Below are 24,138 nucleotides of genomic sequence, written 5' to 3' on the forward strand. Positions count from 1 at the left end.
GACTATCTGGATGCTGCTGTGTATTTGCTTAAAGGGTGTACGTAGTTGTGGTTGGTTTGTTTGCACATGCTAAAACAGTCAGTTATATATCTGAATGTAAATTGGCATTAACCAAAAATATGTAATGGTATACTTAGATTTATATTTTCTATATTTGGAAGAAAACCAAGTCCTGATGAGCAACAGGAAGAGCTGAAAATAGAAACAGAGGCCAGATGGTTTCTTCTTTCAAGTGTGAAAGTGTAAATGTGTTTTATATATTGTGAGTCCTAAAAACGAAACGTCTGACTACAGAAAGTGGCTGACATAGAAAGGTTATTACCATCATCACGTATCTGTGGCTTGGGGAGTGATCATTGGTGCAGGGCTTTGTACTGATCCTGATGCTTCCATGATGCTCTTTAGCCTTAGTCACAAGAAGAAGACCAGAACCCTACACAGATTTAAGCAGGATACCCTTTTTAGAAGATTTGAACAGCTTTCAGTACAAAATAGGTGCCCGCACTTTGCTTAGACCGTGACAGTTCCAGGGATAAATTAAAGTTGATTTTCAGGCACACAGGGATCTTTGTGACCTTTGGCTTTTAACAGCAGATTCAGATACCTAAGAACATAGACAGGACTGAGCTATGCTCTTGTTAACCACTCTAAATACAACTACATTTATAAATCAATGCGTTACCATAATTAACGTGTTAGGCATCCAAACTGCAGCCAGGAAAACAAGTGCAGTATAAGCTTTTACCATAGCAGAAGACTTCAAATATCAGATTAGAGTACATTAAAACATATGAACCCTCTCACTTTTAAAGTATAATGGCGAATAGCTCTTTTTTAAATATATGGAGTCTTGATTTTAAGAGCGACCAGATCACCACATCACTTAACTTGCATCTCATACAATGCCTATATTGCGTATGACTATATAATGCTTAAAGATGTACAACAAATGACTCAGATAGTACACAAAACAGGAGAACAGCATCTCAGTGTCCTTTTGGAGAACAGAGTTATACTCTAAAATGATTTCACAGACCGAGTTTATATAAGAGTAATTTATTGTACTACTGTATGAAGTGTTAGAAGACAAGGTACAATGGTTAAAGCTGAAATACAGCCCCGTGCAGAGAAGCTGTGCAACAATCATGTAACACTGAAGTACTACTAAAGCACTGCTTCCAGACAGACAATAAACAGGCTAATAAAGAATCTGAGGTGTTAACAGCGATCCTAAGAGGAAGTCCTCTTAGGAAAACTCCTTTAATGAACGATTTTACTCCCATGGTTCAGGTTGAGATACTACCTGCAAGAAGTATTCTCACAGGTATTTATCTGGATTCAAGTATAGAAACACTCTACTTTTGTAAAAAGCTGCCTTTAAGGCAAAAGAGGGGGTTGTGGAGGAGACATGGAGGGAGAAGAGAGACAGACAGATCAAAAACTAAGACCTTCAAGGGGAAGGGTAGAACTGAAACATGATTTTCTGTGTCTTCAACACCAAGGAAAACCTGTATTACAGACAACTTGTACCACTTTACAAAATGTACACCGTATATATTATATATACACATATAAAACACTATTACTTCAATCACTAAGTTCTTCTTCATCACTGAAATAAGCACTTTTCTTAATCCGTGGACGTTTTGAGTCATCTGAAATTGAAGATTCCCCTGCAGTCTGTGTCCACCTTTGTTGCTCTTCCTCAATTTTGGCTTGCTATAATGGAAGAAGCAGTGTTAGCTAGTACTAAGAAAAAATTAAGATGCATTACAAATAATAATGTTAATTATCAAAAGGCAATGCGTTATTTAGCAAGGTAAAGAATTTAGAGGATTGATCTCAATTTCCAGATAAATTGTGTTATGCATGCATTCCAGAAAACACTTCTAAAAGTAGTTATCACATTCAAACAGTAGGAGTGCTCTGCACCAATGCAGATGGAGTACTCTCTGTTTTCCAAGAGAGGACCTAGATGAGTACAGTGAACTTCCAGAGCTACAGAGCAACTGAGATTTGAAGCCAGGCATGCACACTGCATTTGAGCCTGCTGTTGAGTCAGATTTGTTCCACTAACAAGTCTATCTGTTGCCTTTTCTAGTCATTCATTCAGGGAATTCAATTCTTCAGGGATACGAAAGTAATTCAGCTAAAGGTTAAAATAGATGTTTCCTATTTTTATTAGAAAACATGCTACCCTGGCTAAATTCTTTGGACTGAGAGAAATGAATATTGTCTGGTTTCTTTACGCTTACTGGTTTTATTTCTAAACACGGAGGATTTTTTGGGATGCAAGTGGGGGTATAATTGTGCATATCTGCACAACTTTTTTCAGACTATGTCCTGTAAATCTGTTGCACATCAGTAAAGTCATCTCTGGGACAAAGTTATCTTAAAAAAAAAAAGTCTGAGGACTTTTTTTGGGCAGTGGGGGTGCACAGGAGACAGCAGGGGACTGGAAAGTCATGACACCTGAACAGCAGTTCAGGCTTGCACTGTGTAGTGAAGTAAGAGCCTGTAAGGAAATATTAAAGACAGATAGTCTGACAGCTGTATTACTACCTATGTAACAAAAAACGCTATAAATACGTTTTGAGAGGAAAGCTCTATTAGATAAAACAATGCATGTATCTAATATAGCTAAAAGAAGGAGGCAGAGTTCCATTTAGAAATAAATATGCGACACTTCAATTTTGTACCTGAACAGCTATAGCCTGGCTGAGGCTGTCAAGAGCAGGATCTTCTCCTTCCTCTTCACTTTCTTCTTCTTCCTCACTTCATTGTGCAGAGAGAGAAAAATGCAGAGATCTTTAAGGGTTCCATATGCAAAAGCTGCTTAAACAAAGTAGTAACACGTAAATAAATGTACATACATTTCTTCTGGTTCAACAACTTTCTTTCTCTTCTTCTTTTCTTTTTTCTTTGGTGGCTCCCGCTCTCCCAGCATATTTTTAGGACAAGCATAACTTAAGTGTCCTGCTTCCTTGTAGGAAAAGAAATATTAATTAACAAAAATCATTACCAACCACTACATGTTGAAACACATAATGAGGGAAGTTAATGGAAGACAGTTCACAGGGGAAAAAAAATTGAAGCAATTAATAAGATAAATGGAATGCTGAATTAGCACACAGAAGACAAACTCTTTATAAGCTTGCCATGGAAACAAAGAGATTGGCGGTGATATGCATGTTTAATTGCAAATTCAGAACAACTATGTGCGAGCCAGATTAACTTTGGCTGCTGCTGCAACATCAGAATACAGGACAGCATGGTTTATACTCATGATGAGATACAAACTTCAGTGTTAACAGTTTAAGAAATATGACTGAGTCGACATTTTTGGTCTCAAAAATGGGAATATTTTGAAGCAAAGATTAGGAGCTGTTCCTTCTCATGTAACATTATAATAAGGATGCTTTGTCTTGCTCATCAGCACGTTAAGCAGTTGTTATAAGAACATTTTTCTCCCATCCCTCAAAAATCCCCCAAAAGGTTTTGTCATTCTGGACAATGGTAGAACTGCTATGCAAACTGACAACAACAACAACAGCAAACATATTTTAATACATGTTTTAATATATGTTAATATTATGTTTAATAATACCACAGTATTATTAATGGTGAAACTGAAGAAATAAGCTGAAAGTCAAAATATGGAATATGTTGCTTTACTTTTGGTTTTACTCACCCCGCATTCATAACATTTTGACTTATCAAAGTAGTTCCGCCTGCGAATGAATTCTGCTGCTCTTCCATTGTCAATGGCAATACTTGCTTTTATTACTCTGCCAAACAGCTACAGCAAATAGGAGAAAAAAGTAAATTTTTGAAAGTGCAAACCCTACCCTTCCACCATAGCAACTTCCCATAACTTACCTGTTTGTTATTGAGTGCCCGAGAACAGTTTTGTGCAGATTCTTTATCCAAAAACAAAATAAAGGCAACTCCTTTGCTCTTCCTGGTGTCTTTGTCTTTCATAATAGTAACTCTGAAAACATACAGTCACATCATTGATATGCTAGAATTGTTTTAGAGACAATTCTTCCAGAAAGATCTCAACAGGATCTTAGCTTAGCCAGGCAGCAAAAAGGAAAAAAAGCATACTTAATGATAGAAAGATTAAATTCAGAGGGACAGCCAACCACACTTTGTGCTTGCAGGTACATTGGAGATGATTCGAAAATAGTCTGAGGAGTCTCTCCACATCATTCTAGTCCACTACCATGCCTTATTCTCCTGAATAAGAACAGAAGGCTTATGAATGAAGAACGTACACTTTAGACTTGCAGACTGTGCAACTGGAGGGAATTATACATACTGGAGGTGAAATTAAAATTCAGGAGTAATCTTGCCCATTGCTATCATTGCTGAAAATGCAGTGTATTGAATTGCATCCAAACAGAGTATATATTTTTGCTGCCAAAAATAATAAATATATAATATCTATATATATTTTATATCTCAATCTATATATGATATATAGATTATATATATATATTTTAACCAGCCAAAGAGGTGCACAATGGAAAATAATAAGTGTTTTGCAATATTTTTCTACAAGTTTCTGCAACTGGAATCCAGGCAGGTTATGGATACATGTGTTAATTTACAAGACACAAAGCCAAATCTTGGGTCAACAATCTTGGAAACAACAGAGATGGTAGCAAATTTAAGACTTTTACCCAGCAAACACAAAGAATGAAAACCACCCAACCTCGATTGTTTTGCTCTTATGTCAATTGTTTTCAGACAAATATGAATGGGAAACAGGATAGCAGTCTGCATGTATGTAAAAACACATGTTCAAAGCTAAAAGAATAAACTCCTGCCTGTGTCTCACTTAGCAGGTAGAACAAGGTTCAGCCATAAGGCAATATAAAATCAGAAGAGGTGGTAACACCAACGAATAATCTAAATCCAACCAAACTAACCAACCAATGAACTCTCAACAGTTCAAAAACAGAAAGCCTACTAGAAAAAAGTGTAACAGATTATCTACATAGTAAAAACTGTAAGACAAAAGCTCAGAAAAAACACTCAGTTTTCCCCCAAATGCAGGTACAGACAGATAGAGCATAGAACAGGTTTTCTATCAAAGCCTCTTTGACAAGGATGCGTCCAACAATGTGTTGAAGAGTCAATAAAACTGAGTTTAGACCAATTCTGTTTGTTCTTTTGACAAGATATTCTCCCAAGAGTTCCAGTGGAACCCCAAAATGACTGTCAGACTTCTGATTGGGATGTTAATGCACCAATTAATAATACAATGCATGACAAACCTTTACCAAGTCAGCAGCTTCTTGGAACCCTAGGAGGTCCGATTTCTGAAAAAACTGAGCTGAACTCATAATCATCAGCATACAGTGAGGTGAAAAGTGCAGTAAGAAAGAGAAGTCAGTGTGATTTTGCTGAGTCAAGTCACACCTCAAAAAAAGCCAACTAAAGCTTCTTTAATTAAGTTAGAACTGATTCAATTAGAACTATAAAACTTTCTGTGAAATGAAGTGTTCAACGTCCCTGAACAAAGACTTTCCCGAAAACAAACTAACTTTTGCAAAGACTTTTCTTGGGAACTAATAATGAGTTGCAAACAAGAAACTAACACTAACAAGGATCACTTTTCATTGTGAAGCTGAAAAGCCAGTAAAATCCCATTCTATCTGCACTGTTGAGAGTCAGGTCAGCTTGCAAAAGGGCAAAGAGTTAGGTAGCAAGTTTTGCTAAACGAAAAGTTGTTCCACGATAGTATTTCACACACGCTATTCCGTGAGTCTGCAGTTAGTTTCATTTCTGACAGTAAACAGGCAAAACATCAGGAAAAATTAGATATTAGGAAGTGATTCTTTTTTTGTGAAGTAATACACAGGTGAGGCAAACAGAAACCATACAAATAGAGCTGTGAGTTCTAAGTTACTCGATTTCCCAAATAACGCAGAACAGGATTTCTTCAGTTCAGGCATCTGAAAACACCATTTCTGTGGCATATGTTAGGCAAAACCACGAGAAACTATTAACAGAAAAGGGAAAGCAGGCTGCTATTGCACCTTTAAAATAAGCATTGTATCATACAGTCATTACTTCACGCAGTTAAGTACCCAAACAAGTTCAAAAGCCAAAGTAATAGAAGACCCCTCTCCCAGCACATACAACCCACATACATACTTTACATCGTGAAACTCCTTACCAAAGGATAGCAGGGAGGTCAGAAGTGACAAATTTATGAAGAATAGGTTCATCAATCGTTATTAAGCACCAATGTTACTACAACAGGTTTTTTCTAAGTCAGTTGTTCAGCAATCAACTAAAACAGGTCAAGTACCATGAACCTGGAAAGAAAGACTGAAGCTGCCCAGTTACACTGGTCACCGCACGTCTGTCAGAACCCTACATAAGGGCTTTCCTCTCCTGTATGTTTGTCTAACAGCCTGATAAGCATTTCCTGCTATTTTGTCCACTGAAACGCACTGCTGAGACTTCAGAAACTTTGAATAGCTCTATATGTGAGAAATGATTACAGCAGCCAATGAATGTTATGAAGGCAGACTGAGGGAGCTGGGCTTGTTCAGCCTGGAGAACAGGCGGCTGTAGGGTGACTCACTGCAGCATTTCAATACCTAAAGGGAGCCTACAAAGAGGAGGGAAATCAACTCTTTGAAAGGGTTGATAACTGCAGGACAAGGGGAAATGATTTTAAGTTCAAGGAGGGAAGATTTAGGTTGGATGTCAGGGGCAAGTTCTTTACAGAGAGAGTGGTAAGGTGCTGGAACAGGCTGCCCAGAGAGGCTGTGGATGCCCCGTCCCTGGAGGTGTTCAAGGCCAGGTTGGATGGGGCCCTGGGCAGCCTGGTCTAGTATTGAATGGGGAGGTTGGTGGCCCTGCATGTGGCATGGGGGTTGGAGCTTCATGATCCTTGAGGTCCCTTCCAACCCTGGCCATTCTGTGATTCTGTGTGATTCTATGTGTGAATGTTAGACCAGATATTTGCTCATACAGAGCTGAAAACTCAAATCTAGTTTTGTTATTCTGATCAGTTAAAAACAGAGCATACAAACCCAGCAAGTTTCTTATCTCAGCATTTATTTCTATTATTTCAACATGGAGACAGATATTCCCAAATCTTATTCGTGAATGTGGCACATATAAAGAGCTGTTATCATGCAGCCTTATGTCTACTCTTAAACAGTGACAATAACAAATCAACCTATAACCACAAAGGAACTGTACACTGCAGTTGTGGGAACTGGTTATAATAACTGTGACATCGAGCTCACACATGTAGAAGCTTCCACTCCTACAGTTCTCAACCTGGCAGCACTTACCAGAAGAATATTGCTTCAGCTACTTCAGAGAAACCATTGCTTCTATATATCAACATTCTACTTGCTCTTGAGAAGTGGTTACCAACAGTACTTGTCTCCAATGCATCTACTCTTACAGTATATGTGCAAGAACTTCCAGTTATTAAATTTACACTTTATTAAACATGAACAGGACTTCAATACAGTTAGACATTTAATACTTAAATCATAAAGAGCACAATATGTTCAAGTCAAGCAAAGACATCAAATATTTTAAAATATTTGACGAGAACTCCAAAAGTAACAGGTTATAATCAGATCACTTACTTGACAACTTTTCCATACTTGGAAAAAATCTGAAATACAGAACAAAATAAAAAGATTTAACTACAGACAATTACATTTAATTATCAATAAAGGTACTGAGATAAACTTTTAGAAAAGATCCATATCAATATTGTATTTATACTCAAAATTGTTGTCACTAAGCTCAGTCTAAGCAATATGGCTTTTGAAAACTTACCCTATATAGATCATTGTTTGTCAAAGCAAAGGGTAGATTGGACACATAGACTGTGCTTTTGCTTGGTGCCAACCCTCCACTCATTTTCCTGATGAGAGAAGAAAGAGAAATGAATTAACTGTATTCAAAATGCAAGCAATTGAAAAAGCTCAACAAAACAGTTGTAAGACTTTTCACTTTTTTTCCCAAACTGTTCTTCAAACACAACTGGCTGTGATAAAAATGCAAGAAAGCACAGCTTTCATTTCCCTTTCATCATTTTTACATGAAATCCATTTTTGCCCTTGTATTCTTTCCCATCCCTCTGCTCTAAAGCATATTTTTTCCTGTCCCAGTCAACCAGTAACTGGCAAGTTAGTGTACTAAAGCTCTATCTCCATTTATTAAACATTCTGGCCAATACGTGAAATTAATAACCTTCATTCAAGTACCATCATGATCTCTTTTCACTAGTTCCAGCTCAGCTGGATTCAACGTAGACTAAACTACATTTGGTTAAGGAAAAAAGGAAAAGCTTTCCTAAAGCAGAGTCCTAACTATTGGGAAGAAAGAAAATAAACTGCACTGACTTTAAAAAGCGTATCTCAGCTGTCACGACGGCACACATTCCCTCCTGAATTCATTACCTGTGCTTCTACACTATAGTGCTCTGGAACTGTAGATTTCCAGAGCAGGTTATGAACAGCATCTTCCTGAGACGCTCCTCCTCTTGATTAAGCAGTTTTATACCAGCAGGAACCATGAAAATCCCACAGACATTTTCTATCCTAACCTCTTTTAAGTTATGGATGCTGAGTACCAGTACTATGCCTAGAAATAATGAGGCGATTTTATATTAGTTTAATGAGAAGATTTTCAACATGCTGCATGGCCAGTGAGGTGAGGATGCGATTGTCTTTCTCTGCTCTGCCCTTGTGAGGCCCCATCTGGAGTACTGTGCCCAGGCTGGGGTTCCCAGCACAAGGATGCAGAGCTATTGCAGCGGGTCCAGAGGAGGGTCAGGAAGATGATCAGAGGGCTGGAGCAGCTCTCCTTTGAAGAAAGGCTGAAGGAGCTGGGCATGTTCTGCTTGAAGAAGAGGAGGCTCCAGAGGGATTCCACTGAGACCTTACACTATTTGAGAGGTGCTTATAAACAGGAGGGAGATTGACTTGTTACACAGGCAGACAGTGATAGGACAAGGAAGCAATTCTTTACTCGGAGGGCAGTGAGGCACTGGCACATCTGCCCAGAGAAGCTGATGATGCCCCATCCCTGGAGGTGTTCAACACCAGGCTGGATGAGGCCCTGGCAATCTGATATAGTTGTGGGTGGCAGCTCCACCCAAGGCACAGGGTTGGAACTGGATGGTTTCTTTCAAGCTATTCCATTCCAATCCAAGCCATTCTATGACTCTATCACCTCATCCTATCTTGTAACTACATACAGGTTACCTTACACAAAAAGTAATAAATGACTGAATTAACTTTAAAAAACGGCAGACTGGGGTTTTCCTCATGTTAGGACTTTCCCCAAAATTTTAAGTGGCACCAAAGTCTGTGGAAAGCTCTTCTTGCTTCAGATCCAATCAGTAGATAGGATTTGGTCCAAATGAGTAAAATGCAAGATCAGAATAAAAGACACCAAAGAACATAGCAAAAAAAATTCCCTACACAGCCCTATTAATACCACTTATCCTGTTTCCTGCAGCCTTACTCCCTCTTCTTGGTAGCTCTGATTCCTAACTGCCTGCCATACTGAGATCAAGCCATTTCTGTGAGACCAATTCATTTTAAAATGCAGATGAAAGCTGATGAAAGAATGAAAGAAAACGAATAAATCAATATCCATCACGGAACACATACAGCATGTTAAAGGACTTTCTGCATAGGGAGTTTGATTAAATGAAAGTGTCAGTTGCCAACAAAGTAACTAACGTCAGACTCTAATCCATCTTTGGTTATTTTCTAGCATTTCAACCTTCAGCAATGGAAGATACAACACTCCTAGCAGAAACCTGTTATCTAACTGTTTTGTTTCTCTTTTCTGACAAGCTCCATGTATCACAACTCATTTAAGCATAGGTTTCTAAGTGATTGAATTTTGAGTTTTTCCACATTCAGAGACTGTTTTTTTTGGCACCAGTGGAAATGGCAACATAAAGGTTAAGCAAACAAAAACAGAATAAATTTGCAAGAAAGGCCACGCATTGCATCTGGTGTTATGCAGCCTTGATTTATTATCCCAAATTCCTTGCTGCTTGGCATTAGTATCCTTGACAAGCCTAACCAGACTGCCACCACACCACGCAAATAGATGGCCTGAGTGCAGTTATCCAGACAGGCAGCTCAATGCAAAGGACATGGTAAGCACTCCCTCATGATGAAGATTACTACAAGCCTAATTGTTCAGCCAGTACAAAATTACTATCAACACAAGCTTGAAAGTTGCAGTTTTTAGCTGTACAGTACTTATTCCAGGTGCAAACTGAAAAAGTTGCAGCCTGCTAGCCAGCTAAGGCTTAGCTTTATTTCCAGTTTCCCAGAAAAATTTAAGTGAATCAGTGTTGTAGTTCTGACTGCCTGCATAACAGTATTGTTCAGGGCTATGGTGCTGGTATTTCAGTCGTTTTACCTTCAACACACAAGAAGCAACTGTAAGGCTACAGTGCCATTCCCATTTTCCAATTGGCAAAGTTTCAAATCTACAACTTCAGGATCTGCAGGACAGCATCCTGTTCTAAATACTAAGGACCACGGGATGGTTTATAATAATGAGTTTACAAAAATCAATCTTTTCAAAAACTTAAGTATATTAAAAATGCAGATTTCTTGTTATCTATTGTGAATACAATGGTATAAATGCAATTTTAGATCCAACTACTACCACAGTTCTTCCCGCCCCTATAAACCTTAACAAAAAGATCTACCTTTTTTAAAACAATCAAACAAAAATTACCTCAAAGCCACTGTTGGGACATGAAGAGTGGATTTTTGTTTTGTTTTTCTACTAACAATCAATCATGTTATAACAGCTTCAAATTTACATACACGATGTTTTCCAGTACGAGGAAAAGGTAAATGTAAAAAATAGCCATTTTTTGTTTGAAGCTAAATTCCCCGGATTATAAACTCTTCCATTACAAGGCTCAGAGTCCTTTTACTTCAGGAACTCTCTAACACCACACACACTCCAATATAAGTTCAACGTATTTTCTTTCTCCTTCATCATCAGTCTGTCTACTCTACAGGATTTCACTTCACAGGCTAACATTAAAAAAAAAAACAAAACCAAAAACAAGCATCTGAGCTTTCTAGTTGCCATAGGACTCACCTGGGAGTCACATATAATCTGGCTTCTATACCCTGCTGCAGAAATGGAAACATTTCTGTTTTTATAATGAATGCTTTTATGTGACTTCCCCAGTCTGCAAGGTGCTACTTGGATACGTAACATTAAAGCATCTGCTGGAGGCCAGTACATTATCTCCATGGGGTTGAGTAGAACTCCCATTAACGTAACAGCCTCTCTGCAATATTAATGCTTTCTTCATTTATTATTGTCACACACTAACTTTTGGGATGGAGATATCTGTCACTAGCATGACTTCTTGAATTCAACCTTTCCGGTCTTTTCCAACAACACAAAGCCTTGATGAGAACCATCTGTCAGTAGTGATGCAGTCTCCTGCAAAATACACTGATTTCAGAAGCATGCTTCGCTTGAATCCAAGATACTCAACGCCACGTCTGTCACTCACAGTGAGAACATCAGAAGAAAAGATAATGATTCATTTCAGTAATTGGTTTTCCTACACTGTCCCAGGACAGAGTAGAAGGACATCACCAAAATAGTTCAGATGGCTCTGAAGCATCGAGATCTGAAATTACCAATATTTTCATACCTTACCAACAAAACTGCAACTTATGCATAAATTTTTTACTTGTTTTAAATACACAACAGTAAGGTCAGAACTGTGACTTAATGAACTAAAGATATATAAATATTTGAGGATAAACCACTCAGTCCAGACATGCTCACTCAGGACAAACTTCTATCTCGACACTTAAAATGCCACGTTTTATTTCTAATCCAATTGCATTAACAGAGCTTAGTGCCAAATCAACCAGCCATCAGTTACAGCAGTAAATTCCTCCAACTTATACCCAAATCCCAGAACTCTAGAATGGCTTGGGTTGGAAGGGACCATCAAGACTGCCTCATTCCTGTGCCATGGGCAGTTACCACCCAGCAGCTCAGGCTGCCCAGAGCTCAAGAGCGGGGATACCCACAGCCTATCTGGGCAGCACATACCAGTGCCTCACCACTTTTCAGGGACAAATTTCCCCTGACACCTAATCTAAATCTCCTCTCGTTTAGTTTAAAACTCTTCCCCTAGTCCTATCAATGTCTGCCCATGTAAAAAGCCAATTTCCCTCCTGCTTACATGCTATCTTTAAGTATTGGAGGGCTGCAATTAGGTCTCCCCGGAGCCTTCTATCCTTCTCCAGGCTGAACAAGCCCAGCTCCCTCAACCTTCCCTTCACAGGAGAGCTGCTCCAGCCCCCTGACTGCCTTCCTCTGGACCCACATTTTTCTTGTGCTGGAGGTGCAGGCCTGGATGTGGTACTCCAGCTGGGGCTTCATGTGGGCAGAGCACAAAATCACACAGAATGGCCAGGGTTGGAAGGGACCTCAAGGATCATGAATCTCCACCCCCTCCCTTCCACACGCAGGGCCACCAACCTCCACATTTAATACTAGACCAGGCATTAGAGCAAAGGGAAACAAACAGCTCCCTCGCCCTGCTGGCCACCCACTTTGGTGCCGCCCTGGATACGATGGCCAAACCGACACCGAGGTCGAGAGCAGCAGCCCGTCAAGAAACTTCCACAGCGCACAGCGCAGCCTTCACCCTCACGCCCCGGCCGCCCACCGAACCCTGCTCAGCGCGCCGCCATCGCCGCCCCACAAGCCGCACTCAGTGTGCCCAGCACGGTACCCAGCGCGGTGCCCAGCCGCCACCCCCCGGCCCCACTGCGGCCCTACCCGGCACAGCGGCGCTCAACGCGCGCTGGCGCCCATGCTGCGACACAGCGGCCCGCAACGCCCGGCCCGGCCCGGCCCGCTCTTCCGCTGACGCGCAACGACTCGCGCCGAGCGTTGCGAGCGAGCCGGGCGCTTCCGTTAACGCCCGAGCGGCGCCGGAAGCAGCGGGAGCGGGGCTGCGGAGTGGGACGCGGCGGAGGTGAGCGCGTTTCCGAGCGCGGGGTTCCGAGGGCGGAGGTGGAGCTGGGCCTTACGCGCGGCGCTCCCCTGGTCGGTGGGGTCGCGGCGCAACGCGGGCGGGCGGCACCTCCCGCACGCCGTGTTGGGGGGCGGAGGCTGCGCGGAGCGGCGCCGGGGTCCCGAGTATGTCCGGCTCTGGGCGTGGGGAGCGCGGGGATGGAGAGGCGGGGAGGGGAAGGGGAGGACGGCTGCTGCTGCTGCTTGACACGGGCGGTGTTGGCAGCCTGCGTGAGTCTGGGAAGCTGGAGGTACGAACCTCATTTCTTAAACTTTATTTTCATTCTTTAAGCCCGCGGGTGACAAGATAGTTTCGTTCTCAGTTTTGTTCTGGCAGGAAGAGTCTTAGTTCTGTGTAGTTACACGAGTTAGCTCTCGGAGGCGTGCGAAGCCATTGAGGTGCCTTCAGCGCGGCTCCTCGTGGTGCTGGGGCAGTACCTGGCTGCTTTTGCGGGGCAGCCTGAGAACCACGTCACCTGTCCGATTTTCTTGGATGTCCTAAAATACATCTTCATGCTCGGTTTAACAGAGGTGTCCTGTAACTCGGAGTCTTTGCACGAGGGCTGCTCCAAAAGTAGTGCCTCCGTTTTTATTATGTTGGTCCACAACATCAGAGGCAGATGGTGGTGGTACAGCAGTAGAGGCTGAGCCTTCCCACCAATATTCTGTTACTTTTTGTTGCTGTGCAAATGATGGCAGCAGAGGGGCAGTCTGACACAATGGCATCGGACATGGAATATCATACAAAGCAAAGGTGCGTCGTTGAATTCCTCCATGTAGAAAAGAATTGTGCCCATTGCCACTCATCAGTGCTTGCTGAATATTTCTGAAGACCAACCAGTGCACATTAGCACAATGAGGTGCTGCATTTCAGCAGTCATGACAGCAGCAGTGGGTCACTTCCACTGGTACCTGTTTTTATGAATGCAGCATGTAGGCTCTTGTTCATTGCTGGCAAAAATGAACAGCTAATTGTGGTGACTACACTCAAAAATAGTGTTTTGTAGCTGCGAATTTCCTCTAACAAATAGTGTTATTGTGCTCTTCGTATTTGTTGTAGTTTCCATGGAAATAAATAGGGGGCATTACTTTAGTAGCAACCTACTTGTTTCAGCACTTGAAGTCTGCTCTCTGATAGCATCTGGGTAGGCTCTTTGCCCTAGGTGGAGTTGTGATGTAAAGTGTTGTGATTAGTTCTTCAATCTAGGTATTTGGAACTTCAAGGGAGCAAAGAATCTGTGGGAGGGATACAAAGAGATCTGGAAGTGCTGAGTAGAGCCGGAGGTATTAATTCCTCTTGCAGAAATACTCAGCATTTCTTGATACTTTCAAGCATAAATACTGAAAGCATTACAGTTTTGACCTGTTATGACAATGACACGGTGAGCTGACGTATTTTGTTGTCCATCTGTTCATGCTGCAAGGAGGAAAGGCATTGCAGAGGTGGTGTTCTGTGCAGATGTTGTATTAGCAGCAATGGCGGAGCAGTCCTATTGCAGCTTGGCAGGATACTCTTTTCATGGCGTTGATAGTGAGGAAGGATGGGGTATTGGTAACTGTGGGTGTTCACAGAAAGATGTAAAGATTAATGTTAATATTAGCTCCCAAAGCATTCTCTCCATTCCTATTAGGAAGAGGTGGATTCTCTCTGCATTTCTGTTCTAGTTTTTTTTTTTTTTTAATCAATACTTTTCTCTCATAGTTCTGATGCTTTGAGTTATAATGGAGAACTGTGTCTGCTCAGTGTTCTCAGCCTGTCCCAAACTCCAGTTTATCCATTTTGCTTCTTGTCTAACTAGGAATGCCAGAGTATATTTGAAGAATTATCAAATCTGCATTCATGGAGTTGTTGGAGCAGGTCCAGAGGAGGGCCACAAAGATGATCAGAGGGTTGAAGCACCTCTCCTACGAGGAAAGGCTAAGGAGTTGGGGCTCTTCAGAGTGGAGAAGAGAAGGCTCCAGGGAGACCTTATAGCAGCTTTCCAGTACCTGAAGGGGAGCTACAAGAGAGCTGGGGATGGACTTTTTATAAGGGCAGGTAGCGTCAGGAGGAGGGGAAGTGGCTTTAAACTGGAAGAGGGTAGATTTAGACTAGATATTAGAGAAAAGCTCTTTACTGTGAGGGTGGTGAGACACTAGAACAGGTTGTCTGTCCAGTGAGGCTGTGCATGCCCCCTCTCTGGAAGCACTCAAGGCCAGGCTAGATGGAGCTTTGAGCAACCTGGTCTAGTGGGAGGTGTCCCTGCCGATAGCAGGGGGGTCAGAACTAGGTGGTTTTAAGTGTCCCTTCCAACCCAAACCATTCTCTTATTCTCACTGCTGCAAGAAAAAGTTGCATTTTCAGTGTGTCTATCCTCAAATAAACAATAGGTGGCTGTTGTGAAATTCGCCATGGGAAGACCAGAGTCTTCAGCATCTTTCTTATGTCTTACTTATACAGGATCATGTATTTTTTAATTTTTTTTTATTTTTTGGGAACTTTCCAAAACATAGGAGGGACAAGATTAGTCCATGTTTGTCAGTTGTCGGAGTTTTTGTCACATTAGCAGTTGTTACAATTGTCACAGTAGCAGCACAAAGCCAGATGTGTTCCAGTAGCAGCAAGAACAGTACAGCCGCCTTGCCTCTGGATTTGGAGCATGGTCTTGGTATGGCAAGATGTAGCCATCTGGGGTAGAAAGCTGCATGTTTTTGGAGCAATATGGATTCTGAAGAAGGTTGATAGCATACACTGAAATATTCTAAACCCTGGTGAAGTTAATATTTATAGCAGTGATTAAAATCGATGTCTCAAGAAAGTGTAAACAGACAAGAATGATGTGCAAAACATTGCAGAGTAATGGGATGTTTTCACAAACGTCAGCTTTTTTTTAGCTTGTTAATGTTCCTTAGGAAGGAAAGAATAATTAACTGTTGATCGATGAAGAAAACTCACTTGTGTAGAAATTTGACGTTTAAGTAACCTGTGTAATCTTCATGATGAAGAAAACCTTTTAGTGTTAGCTCTGCTACAGCAGTGCATAGCAAGATGCAGCTCTGTGACAAGTGCAGCCAAGCCAACCTTGGCAGCAGGCCGTCACAGAGCAGCCTGTGCTGCATCCATGCAATGGCTTCTGTGTACAATGGTGTAGCAGCTTTTGAGAAAATAAAGAACTTGCTGTAGCAAAAACAGTCACCTTTGAGCAAGAACAAGGAGAAAGTGGTTTAAATTCATATTGCAGGTCATTACATTTCATGATAGTGAAGAAAAATCAATTATCTTTGATGTATGTGCTAATAGAAGATGATGTTAGTCACAGGGAAATTAAGGTATGAAACAAAAATAAGTATTTATTTCTAATCTTTGTTTTGAAACAAGATTGTCCTGAGAGAACAGGTAATGTAGTACAGAAAGCTTGAGGTTTGCTACCATGAAACCTTGTTAATGGAATCTTCTCAAATTCATTGGAAATGTTTTGGCATGTCATCAATATTATTAAAGCTGCATTCTGATTAGGTCACATTGTTTAAGAAATTTTTACTATAGAAACAGATGAGGTGTGTTCAGAATGCTGAGAAATGTGCTTTTCTCCCTTTAAGTATATGTGTGTGTGTGCGTGTGTATATATATATATATATATATATATATATATAATTCTTGTATTTTGGGTAACATCCTCACTTTCATAGGTTCCATCTAAAAACTGTCCATTTAGTCCTCTATATAAACGTTTTTTTTCCCCCTTTTTTATTGCCAGTGTTTTGGACAACATACTTGACAATTGGTTGTCTTATCAATTGTCACCATTTTCTTCCTAATTGAAAATCTTCTCACGAGATTTTTTTTTCATCCCTCTTTGCCTTTCCATTCTTTCTTCTTCTCTATAAAATTGTGAATATTTTTTTCCTTCAGTCCATTGGTGTTTGTCATACTATGTTCTACCTTTTCTCTATATTTGGGGGTGTCCAAATACTAATAATTCTTGCAAGTTTCAGTATTTTTCTAAAACAGTGATAGAAATGGAAGTGTGGGCTGTGCTATCTTATAATCTGTAACGGACCTGTACATGAGTGTGGGTGACTGCTACCTGGAAAAAGGTCATAAGAGGAAAACAGAGCTCTGAGTATTACTATTTTTTGTTTCAGAAAATATACCTACAATATTTTTTCATATGTAGGTTTTTGGTATTCTGAATTTAGCTGACATTCATATTCTTTCTAAACCGAGTGTAGTGAATTACCCTGTACTCACCCAAACAGAGTAAGAGGGGTGGGCAGCAAAGGGATTTAGATGTTAAATGTTTGGTTTACTTACAGAAAATTAATTTATGAGATTATATGCATTTTTTCACTAATTTCAGTTGCTTTTTTTTTTTTTTTCCCCAGGTAATGGGTCTTCAGAGGCAAAGTCTCTAAGACTAACAGAAAAGTGAGTATGCTGGTGATTGCTGTTATTCATAAGGATATATAGCTGACGTGGTGCTACCTCTGATTAGAGTTGATAAATCCCTTATCTTGTTGATTCTTGACAACTCGGATAATTGTCATTTTTATATAGCCTCATAAATCTATCTCCAGGTATCTACTTTCAGAAAAGAAAAATAGCTAATGTTAATCTCTCCTGAAAATATCCTGCTATTTCTTCTTCCTGTAGATTATTCTTAATTGCTAGAACCCATTGTGAAAGGAAACACTGAGAAATGTAATTCTAGCAGTTTCGTAACGATTTTCAGCCATGTGTGTTTTACACTTTTTTGCCTATATGATCATCAGAAAGGTTTCAGCTCCTTGAATTTGTGCTGTCTAATACAGCATGACTAGAATCATTTAAAGTATTGGTTTATTTTCACCTGTTATTAACTTATTAATTTTGATTTCGGAAGTCACTATTTTTTTGAAAGAGGAATCTCCATGATCTGCTGACTCATAGTTTAAAACACAAAATCTTCATGTGAAGAATGCATTTAATTCATGTTTTCAGAACAGAGTTTTGTGTTAACTGATTACTAACTGATAACTGATTGTGTTGTGCCTTATCCTGTTTCCAAAAGGCTAAGATGATAAAATAAAAGTTTTACATAAGAAAGCATGAATTCTTCAATCTAATAAAGATGAGTTAAATTCATTAAAAAAAAAAAAAAAGTTTCTTTAAAAAACAGCGATAACAAAATTGCTGTAAGGATTTTGTGTATTTCTACAATTGATAGTAGAGTGTGTACAAATGTCACTAGGACTGTTTACAGTATCTGTAAATCTTGGATTTATTCTGATTGTACTGCACTAATATCCAGTTCTTAAACATAGTGTCAGTTATTTTTTTTTAAAGTGAGTAACAGAACTCTTTATAAACTGAAGTATGAGTTTGCCACAGATCTCAGCTTTATTTAAACCCATTTTCAGGCTGTGTAAACTATCAGTGCCCCATCTTATATTTTGTGATGGAGAATGCAGATGTTTTCATGACTACAAATTCTGACTATTTTAAACTACATCTGTCATCACTTAGAGGAAGTGTACATTGGTGATTGTTGGTACTGAAGAAGTTTTGAACAACACTGTTATCAGAAATTTTATTTCTAGTGCTTTTGCCTTAAATTGATTACTTACTCATTAATTAGTTTATATAACTAGACAGATTTATAAGGACCTCATTTAAAAACAAATAGCGTACAGAGCTTATGCGTAATATATTGCCTTGGGAGAAGCCCAAGAACCTTTGTTTCTATGCTTAGTATCCTCTCATCTATTCATAACAAGTCTGGTTTTGACTCATTGGTTTTTTATTGTCATCAGTGGCATATCGGAGAGATGAAATGTGGTCTGAAGGACGATATGACTATGAAAGACTTCCAAGAGAACGCCTTCCTCCAAGGTTTCATCCTGATGTATGTCTGTACTTCGTTTCTTTAGCGTTATACCACTCTACTGCACCTTCATACTGTGACCTGTTCCAGAAGAGCAGGATTTTTGTCAGTTCTGAAGTTCCTGTTAAGCCTTTACATCATGGTTGTCCAACCTTTTGGCTCACCTGGTCCACGCTTAGTGAAAAAGAAATTCCCTTGGGCTGTATATAAAATAAATAATGTGGTAGTTAATGTTTAAGGTTTTTATAATTAAAATAATTTTTATTTTATATTTTATATTTATATACAAAACAGATAATTCAAAGGAAGGCAACAAAAACATAAAACTGGTGCGACGTTGGACTTTGTTTTTGTGAAACTGATGCATCAGTTTTTGGTTTGATGGCAGTGGTTGCAATTCTTAATGAACTCTCAAGGTGTTCATAAGAGATGATTGTTTTAATTTTACTCTTCCAGTTGTTCATCCTTGAAAATAGTTGCTCACAAATGTACGTGCTGCCAAAAAGTGATGACACGAATAAGGTGTGATTGTGAAGTGAGGGGCGCTTTTCTCTGATATATCTTAAGAAAGTCTGGTAAAGAGGAGTGATCAAGTGTTTCTTTGAGTTGTGCATCTGATTACAGCTTTATACTTTCCATTAGAAAATTTACAGGAGGTGTACTTATGATGGAAATGAAATCCCAAATATTAAAAAAATACGTTTCAAAAATCTTGAAATCCATTCTCAATTTCCTTGATCAAAATGCAGAGCACAGCTGCATATTTTCCACTGTTCACAGGACTGTGTTTAGCCATTGTATCAAAATGCGTAAAATTATTTGCCATAACTTGAGCTTGCTATAATTTGTTTCATTTTGAATGCTGTTATGATTTGAAATGCAGTGCAGATAGCTGATTTTGATCTCAAAAGATGTGTGTTTAATTGATTTAAACGAGCAGTCAATTCCACCCAGAAAGTTATTCTGTAGCCATTTTGCATCTTCATATTCTGACGCCAATTTTCCTTCTAACTTCACAAATGACTTAATCTTATTTTACAAATTGTAAAAACTTCTAGCGTTTTAGCCCAACTTAACCACCTTATTTCAGAAAGTAAGGAAAAAAACAACAATGCCCCATAATTGACATCCATACTTTTAAGGAAGTCCTGGAACTGGAGATGAGTCAATGCCTTGGGCTTTATGAAATTCACTGCTTTGATGACATTATAACATGTCATTGTTTCTTTATAATGGGTTTCAGTTTGAGTGTGTGTGTGTGTGATGGGTGCAAGCAATGCACTGTGCCCTCCCTGGTATTCTGCTGTTGCCTGTGTGTTTTGCAACTGACTAATGAAACACAGTACTGTGTGATTTTTAGCAATATGAAAAGTTAATGATCCTGTAGGGCTGCATTACTGTCTGTCCAGGGTGGCATGCACGGGTTGGACACTCCTGCTTTTACATCTTCTTCTTGGTCTTAGTTTCAGTGGGGCAGTATTGTTTTCTTCAGAGTGTCAGGTATGATGCTATGCTTTAGTTCTAGAAGAAAAACAAAGTTGATAATGCTCCAATCTATACAGGTGCCCGTCAAGGCCACAGTGAAACCTGTTCTAGTATTAAATGTGGAGATTGTGGCACTGCCTGTGGTGGGGAGGGGTTGGAGATTCATGATCCTTGAGGTGCCTTCCAACCCAGGCCATTCTGTGATTCTGTGTGAAGGGCCCGAGGAGCTGGGAGGAACAGAATGAGGACAGCTGACTGGCTAAAGGGATTTTTCAGTAATTAAACATGTTCTTTTTAAAATAATTTGTGGAGAATGAGAGGTCCCACTATATTGTCTTTTCCCTAGGAATTTTCTCTCATGTTCATACATCTCAAACCACGTCAGAGGTGGTAAAATGGCTACTATTGTTCTTGTCACCAATGTAGTTTTCTATTATGATACTTACATACTAACATACTTCTGGGTTCTCTCTCATGTTTTCAGCTTCTTTTCTAGAAGCATACTACTGTAGCATAACTACGTATGTAGTCTTTTTGGTCAAATAATGCACTAGGGGTTGGCTACTCTGTGATGGTTTTAATGCTTTTTACAGACAACACAACAACATATGTACTTTTTCAGCAAGCTGAAAATCAGGTTGTGTTTGCTTATGTTGGTTAATCAGTTTCTTCTCAAGTATATGTATCAGCAGTGAAATACAAGAAAAGCCAGAATGTGTCTTCACACTTTGTTTTGTCTGTATACTTGCTTTTTTTTTTTTTTTTAATTAATTGATATTTGGCTTTTGTAATGAATAGCTAATTGCTAACTGTTGTGGCAGCGACAGCGACATTCCTGAATTTTTCTAGTCTTTTGAGCTCTCTATTTGAGGGACCAAATTATGACGGATATATTATGGAATTTTACTTTAAAAGCTTAAAAAAATAAGATGCATTCTTTTGCTTACATGGCTTATGTGGCGAGGTTTTTGTAGCGGGGCGCTTGAGGAGTTGGCCTTTATGAGAAGCTGCCCCATAGCATGTTAGGCAAAGCAAGATCTGAATCATTTTCTTAGTGGAAGATAGGTAAAAAACTCCTTCTTGTACAGATCTGCTGGTTCAAGAGAACTTGCAGGCAGTTTCTGTCCATGCAAGGCTATGCCATTTTATCTACACACGAGTACCGTGTCCAGTTTTGGGCCCCTCACTGCAAGAAAGATATTGAGGCCCTGGAACGTGTTCAAAGGAGGGCAACAAAGCTGGTGAGGGGTCTGGAACACAGGCCATATGAGGAGAGGCTGAAGGAGCTGGGAATGTTCAGCCTGGAGAAGAGGAGGCTCAGGGGAGACCTCATTGCTCTCTATAACTTCCTGAAGGGAGGCTGTAGTGAGCTGGGGGTCGGCCTCTTCTCTCGTGTCATTAGTGATAGGACCAGAGGGAATGGCTTCAAGCTACGGCAGGGGAGATTCAGGCTGGACATGAGGAAGTATTACTTTTCAGAAAGGGTGGTCAGGCACTGGAATGGACTGCCCAGGGAGGTGGTGGAATCACCGACCCTGGGGGTGTTCAAGGAAAGGCTGGATGTTGTGTTGAGGGACATGGTTTAGTGCGAGCTATTGGGAATAGGTGAACGGTTGGACTGGGTGATCTTTTAGGTCTTTTCCAACCTTGGTGATTCTATGATTCTATGATCTGTGTTCACATGCAGAGGTCTGACCTAACTCTTGCTAGGCAAGTAAAGCGGAATTAAATTATTATTTCTCAACCATATGAAAACTTAGCATTTGCTCATGGGTTAGGTATTGGATCTGGGACATGCCACTGATAAGGAAAGAAGTCTCACTTGTTTGAGAGAGGAAGAGACTGTCCTAATCCAAACGTGGATGTTACTTATACAAGTTTGGATTGCTGTAGGAACACATGCTTTCAGAGGCTGGTTAACAGCGAAAAGGAGCACATCACAAAATCTAGAAACAGTGGGTATGTCTTGAGCTCTTAGGTAACTGTCCTGCTGTGATGGGGACTACTGTAGGAGATGAAAGCACAGAACAGTTCTATCTTAGCTTCAGAACATATCTCCTCTGAAAAAATGTACGAGAAGTTTGCCAATGAGGTAATGGTAGATCAAGCATTGTGGCTGCATGGTAATGTGTGTATAGTGTGTAATAATTTGCATCAGTATGGTAGTAAGCTGGTTTTGGGTTGCCCTCTAGTGAATCTGTTGCTTCTCTCTGAATCTCTCTGAAATCAGAACAATATTGTTGTTTTTTTTTTTTTTTTTTTTTGGTTTTTTTTTTTTCAAGATCATGTTTTGTAATTTGTGAACTGAATGTATTTTTCTGCCAAAACTATTGGTGCATTCATTATGTTGTGACTTAACACTGTTAGGAAAAAAAAGCAGTTTGGGTCTCTTTCCCCTCCCTCTCAGTTGCACCCATACATTAAGTCTGCATTTATAACTTGTTTCTAAGCCCATGGAAAAGATGACTTGCTAAAGGAAAAAGATTCGAAAGACAAAGTCTTCGATTCATGTTTCCATTTGCTTTTTATCTGCAGTGGCTTTACATAATACTCAGTTCTAGAGAACTGAATTTGAATCTTTTGTAATTGTGCAATTTCACCTTAATAAGCAAAAAATCTATTTAATTGGTAAATGGTGTATGATACTGTACTTGAAAATGTAATGCATTGATTTCTAGCAAAAAGCCATCCAAAACCTGTTTGAGAATAAATCTGAGTGATAAAAACTGTCTGTCACTTGAATCATTGGGTCTCACACTGTGTTATGGTGAGAGGATGCTTATCTAATGAAATCATGAAACAAGGGCAGTCTTCACTATCATTTCTGTGGTATAGAAAATGTTATTGATGTTAAGGAAATTAATTGTTTTCAGATAGGCTCTGTTTTAAAGGCATGACAGATGTGACTTTAATTTAGAAGTTGCAGAAATATGTACAGTAAATGCTTAGAAAATTTAGTTGACTACTTTAAAATTTCAGTTGTAAACTGTGTTGAGAACTTTCCCTTTGTGGTTAAGCTTGCAGTACTTAAGGATTGCATCTGAATGGTGTCCAAATGACAACTTATTCCACTGTCCATTTGGCATGATCTGATGATCTGTGTTCTGGGCTGCATTAAAGAACGGGTGGCCAGCAGGGACAGGGAGGTGATTGTCCCTCTCTACTCAGCTCTTGTGAGGCTCCATCGGCAGTGCTGCGTCCAGGCCTGGAGCTGTTAGAGCGGGTCCAGAGGAGGGCACTGAGATGATCAGAGGGCTGGAGCACCTCTGCTATGAGAGAAGGTTGAGGGATCTGGGCTTGTTTAGCTTGGAGAAGATTCTGGGGAGACCTCATTACGGCCTTCCAGTACTTGAAGGGAGAATATAAACAGGAGGGGGAATGGCTGTTTACAAGGGTGGATAGTGACAAGGGGGAATGGTTTTAAACTAAGACAGGAGAGACTTAGGTTAGATATTATGAGGAAGTTTTTCACACAGAGGGTGGTGACGCACTGGAACAGGTTGCCCAAGGAGGCTGTGGATGCCCCATCCCTGGAGGCATTCAAGGCCAGGCTGGATGTGGCTCTGGGCAGCCTGGTCTGGTGGTTGGCGACCTGCACATAGCAGGGGGGTTGAAAATAGATGAGCACTGTGGTCCTTTTCAACCCAGGCCATTCTATGATTCTATGTTTTCTATCTTTCAGTGATCCTTGATGTTCTTCTGTGCTTATTTTAGCTTTGAA

The 24,138-nt window shown here is 40.0% G+C and overlaps 2 protein-coding genes across 5 annotated transcripts in view; one reads left to right on the forward strand and one right to left on the reverse strand.

The window, feature by feature from the left end:
• Positions 1-1,040: 1,040 nt before the first annotated feature.
• On the reverse strand, positions 1,041-12,921 carry ZCRB1 (zinc finger CCHC-type and RNA binding motif containing 1). The gene is made up of 8 exons (XM_042816183.1): positions 12,853-12,921; positions 7,825-7,912; positions 7,629-7,657; positions 3,880-3,991; positions 3,692-3,799; positions 2,874-2,983; positions 2,700-2,775; positions 1,041-1,719 (listed from the first exon to the last, which is right to left on the reverse strand). Exons 2-8 carry the CDS (start codon positions 7,906-7,908, stop codon positions 1,588-1,590), a joined length of 651 nt encoding a protein of 216 aa, XP_042672117.1. The 5' UTR covers positions 7,909-7,912; positions 12,853-12,921; the 3' UTR covers positions 1,041-1,587.
• A 63-nt stretch (positions 12,922-12,984) lies between these two features.
• PPHLN1 (periphilin 1) overlaps positions 12,985-24,138 on the forward strand; it is a 71,294-nt gene continuing 60,140 nt past the window's right edge. For 3 of the 4 annotated variants that reach the window (XM_042815683.1, XM_042815684.1, XM_042815685.1), the window contains exons 1-3: positions 12,985-13,051; positions 17,455-17,497; positions 18,862-18,953. In XM_042815683.1, the coding sequence (XP_042671617.1) occupies position 17,497; positions 18,862-18,953 (93 nt within the window). In that variant the 5' untranslated portion in view covers positions 12,985-13,051; positions 17,455-17,496. The remainder of the gene's footprint in view (positions 13,052-17,454; positions 17,498-18,861; positions 18,954-24,138) is intronic. The other variant, XM_042815686.1, reaches the window with a different exon arrangement.

This window comes from Centrocercus urophasianus, unplaced genomic scaffold (genome assembly GCF_019232065.1).
Source record: "Centrocercus urophasianus isolate 14NV4802_14NV808 unplaced genomic scaffold, USGS_Curo_1.0 seq_15, whole genome shotgun sequence".
Classification (NCBI taxonomy): Eukaryota; Metazoa; Chordata; class Aves; order Galliformes; family Phasianidae; genus Centrocercus; species Centrocercus urophasianus.

Coding starts and splice junctions, on each gene's coding strand:
- ZCRB1 (XM_042816183.1), bottom strand. CDS start 7,908: ATGAGTGGAGGGTTGGCACCAAGCAAAAGCACAGTCTATGTGTCCAAT. Junction 7,658..7,824: donor CAAACAATGATCTATATAGG/GTAAGTTTTCAA, acceptor TCTGTATTTCAG/ATTTTTTCCAAGTATGGAAA. Junction 1,720..2,699: donor GCCAGGCTATAGCTGTTCAG/GTACAAAATTGA, acceptor CTTCCATTATAG/CAAGCCAAAATTGAGGAAGA.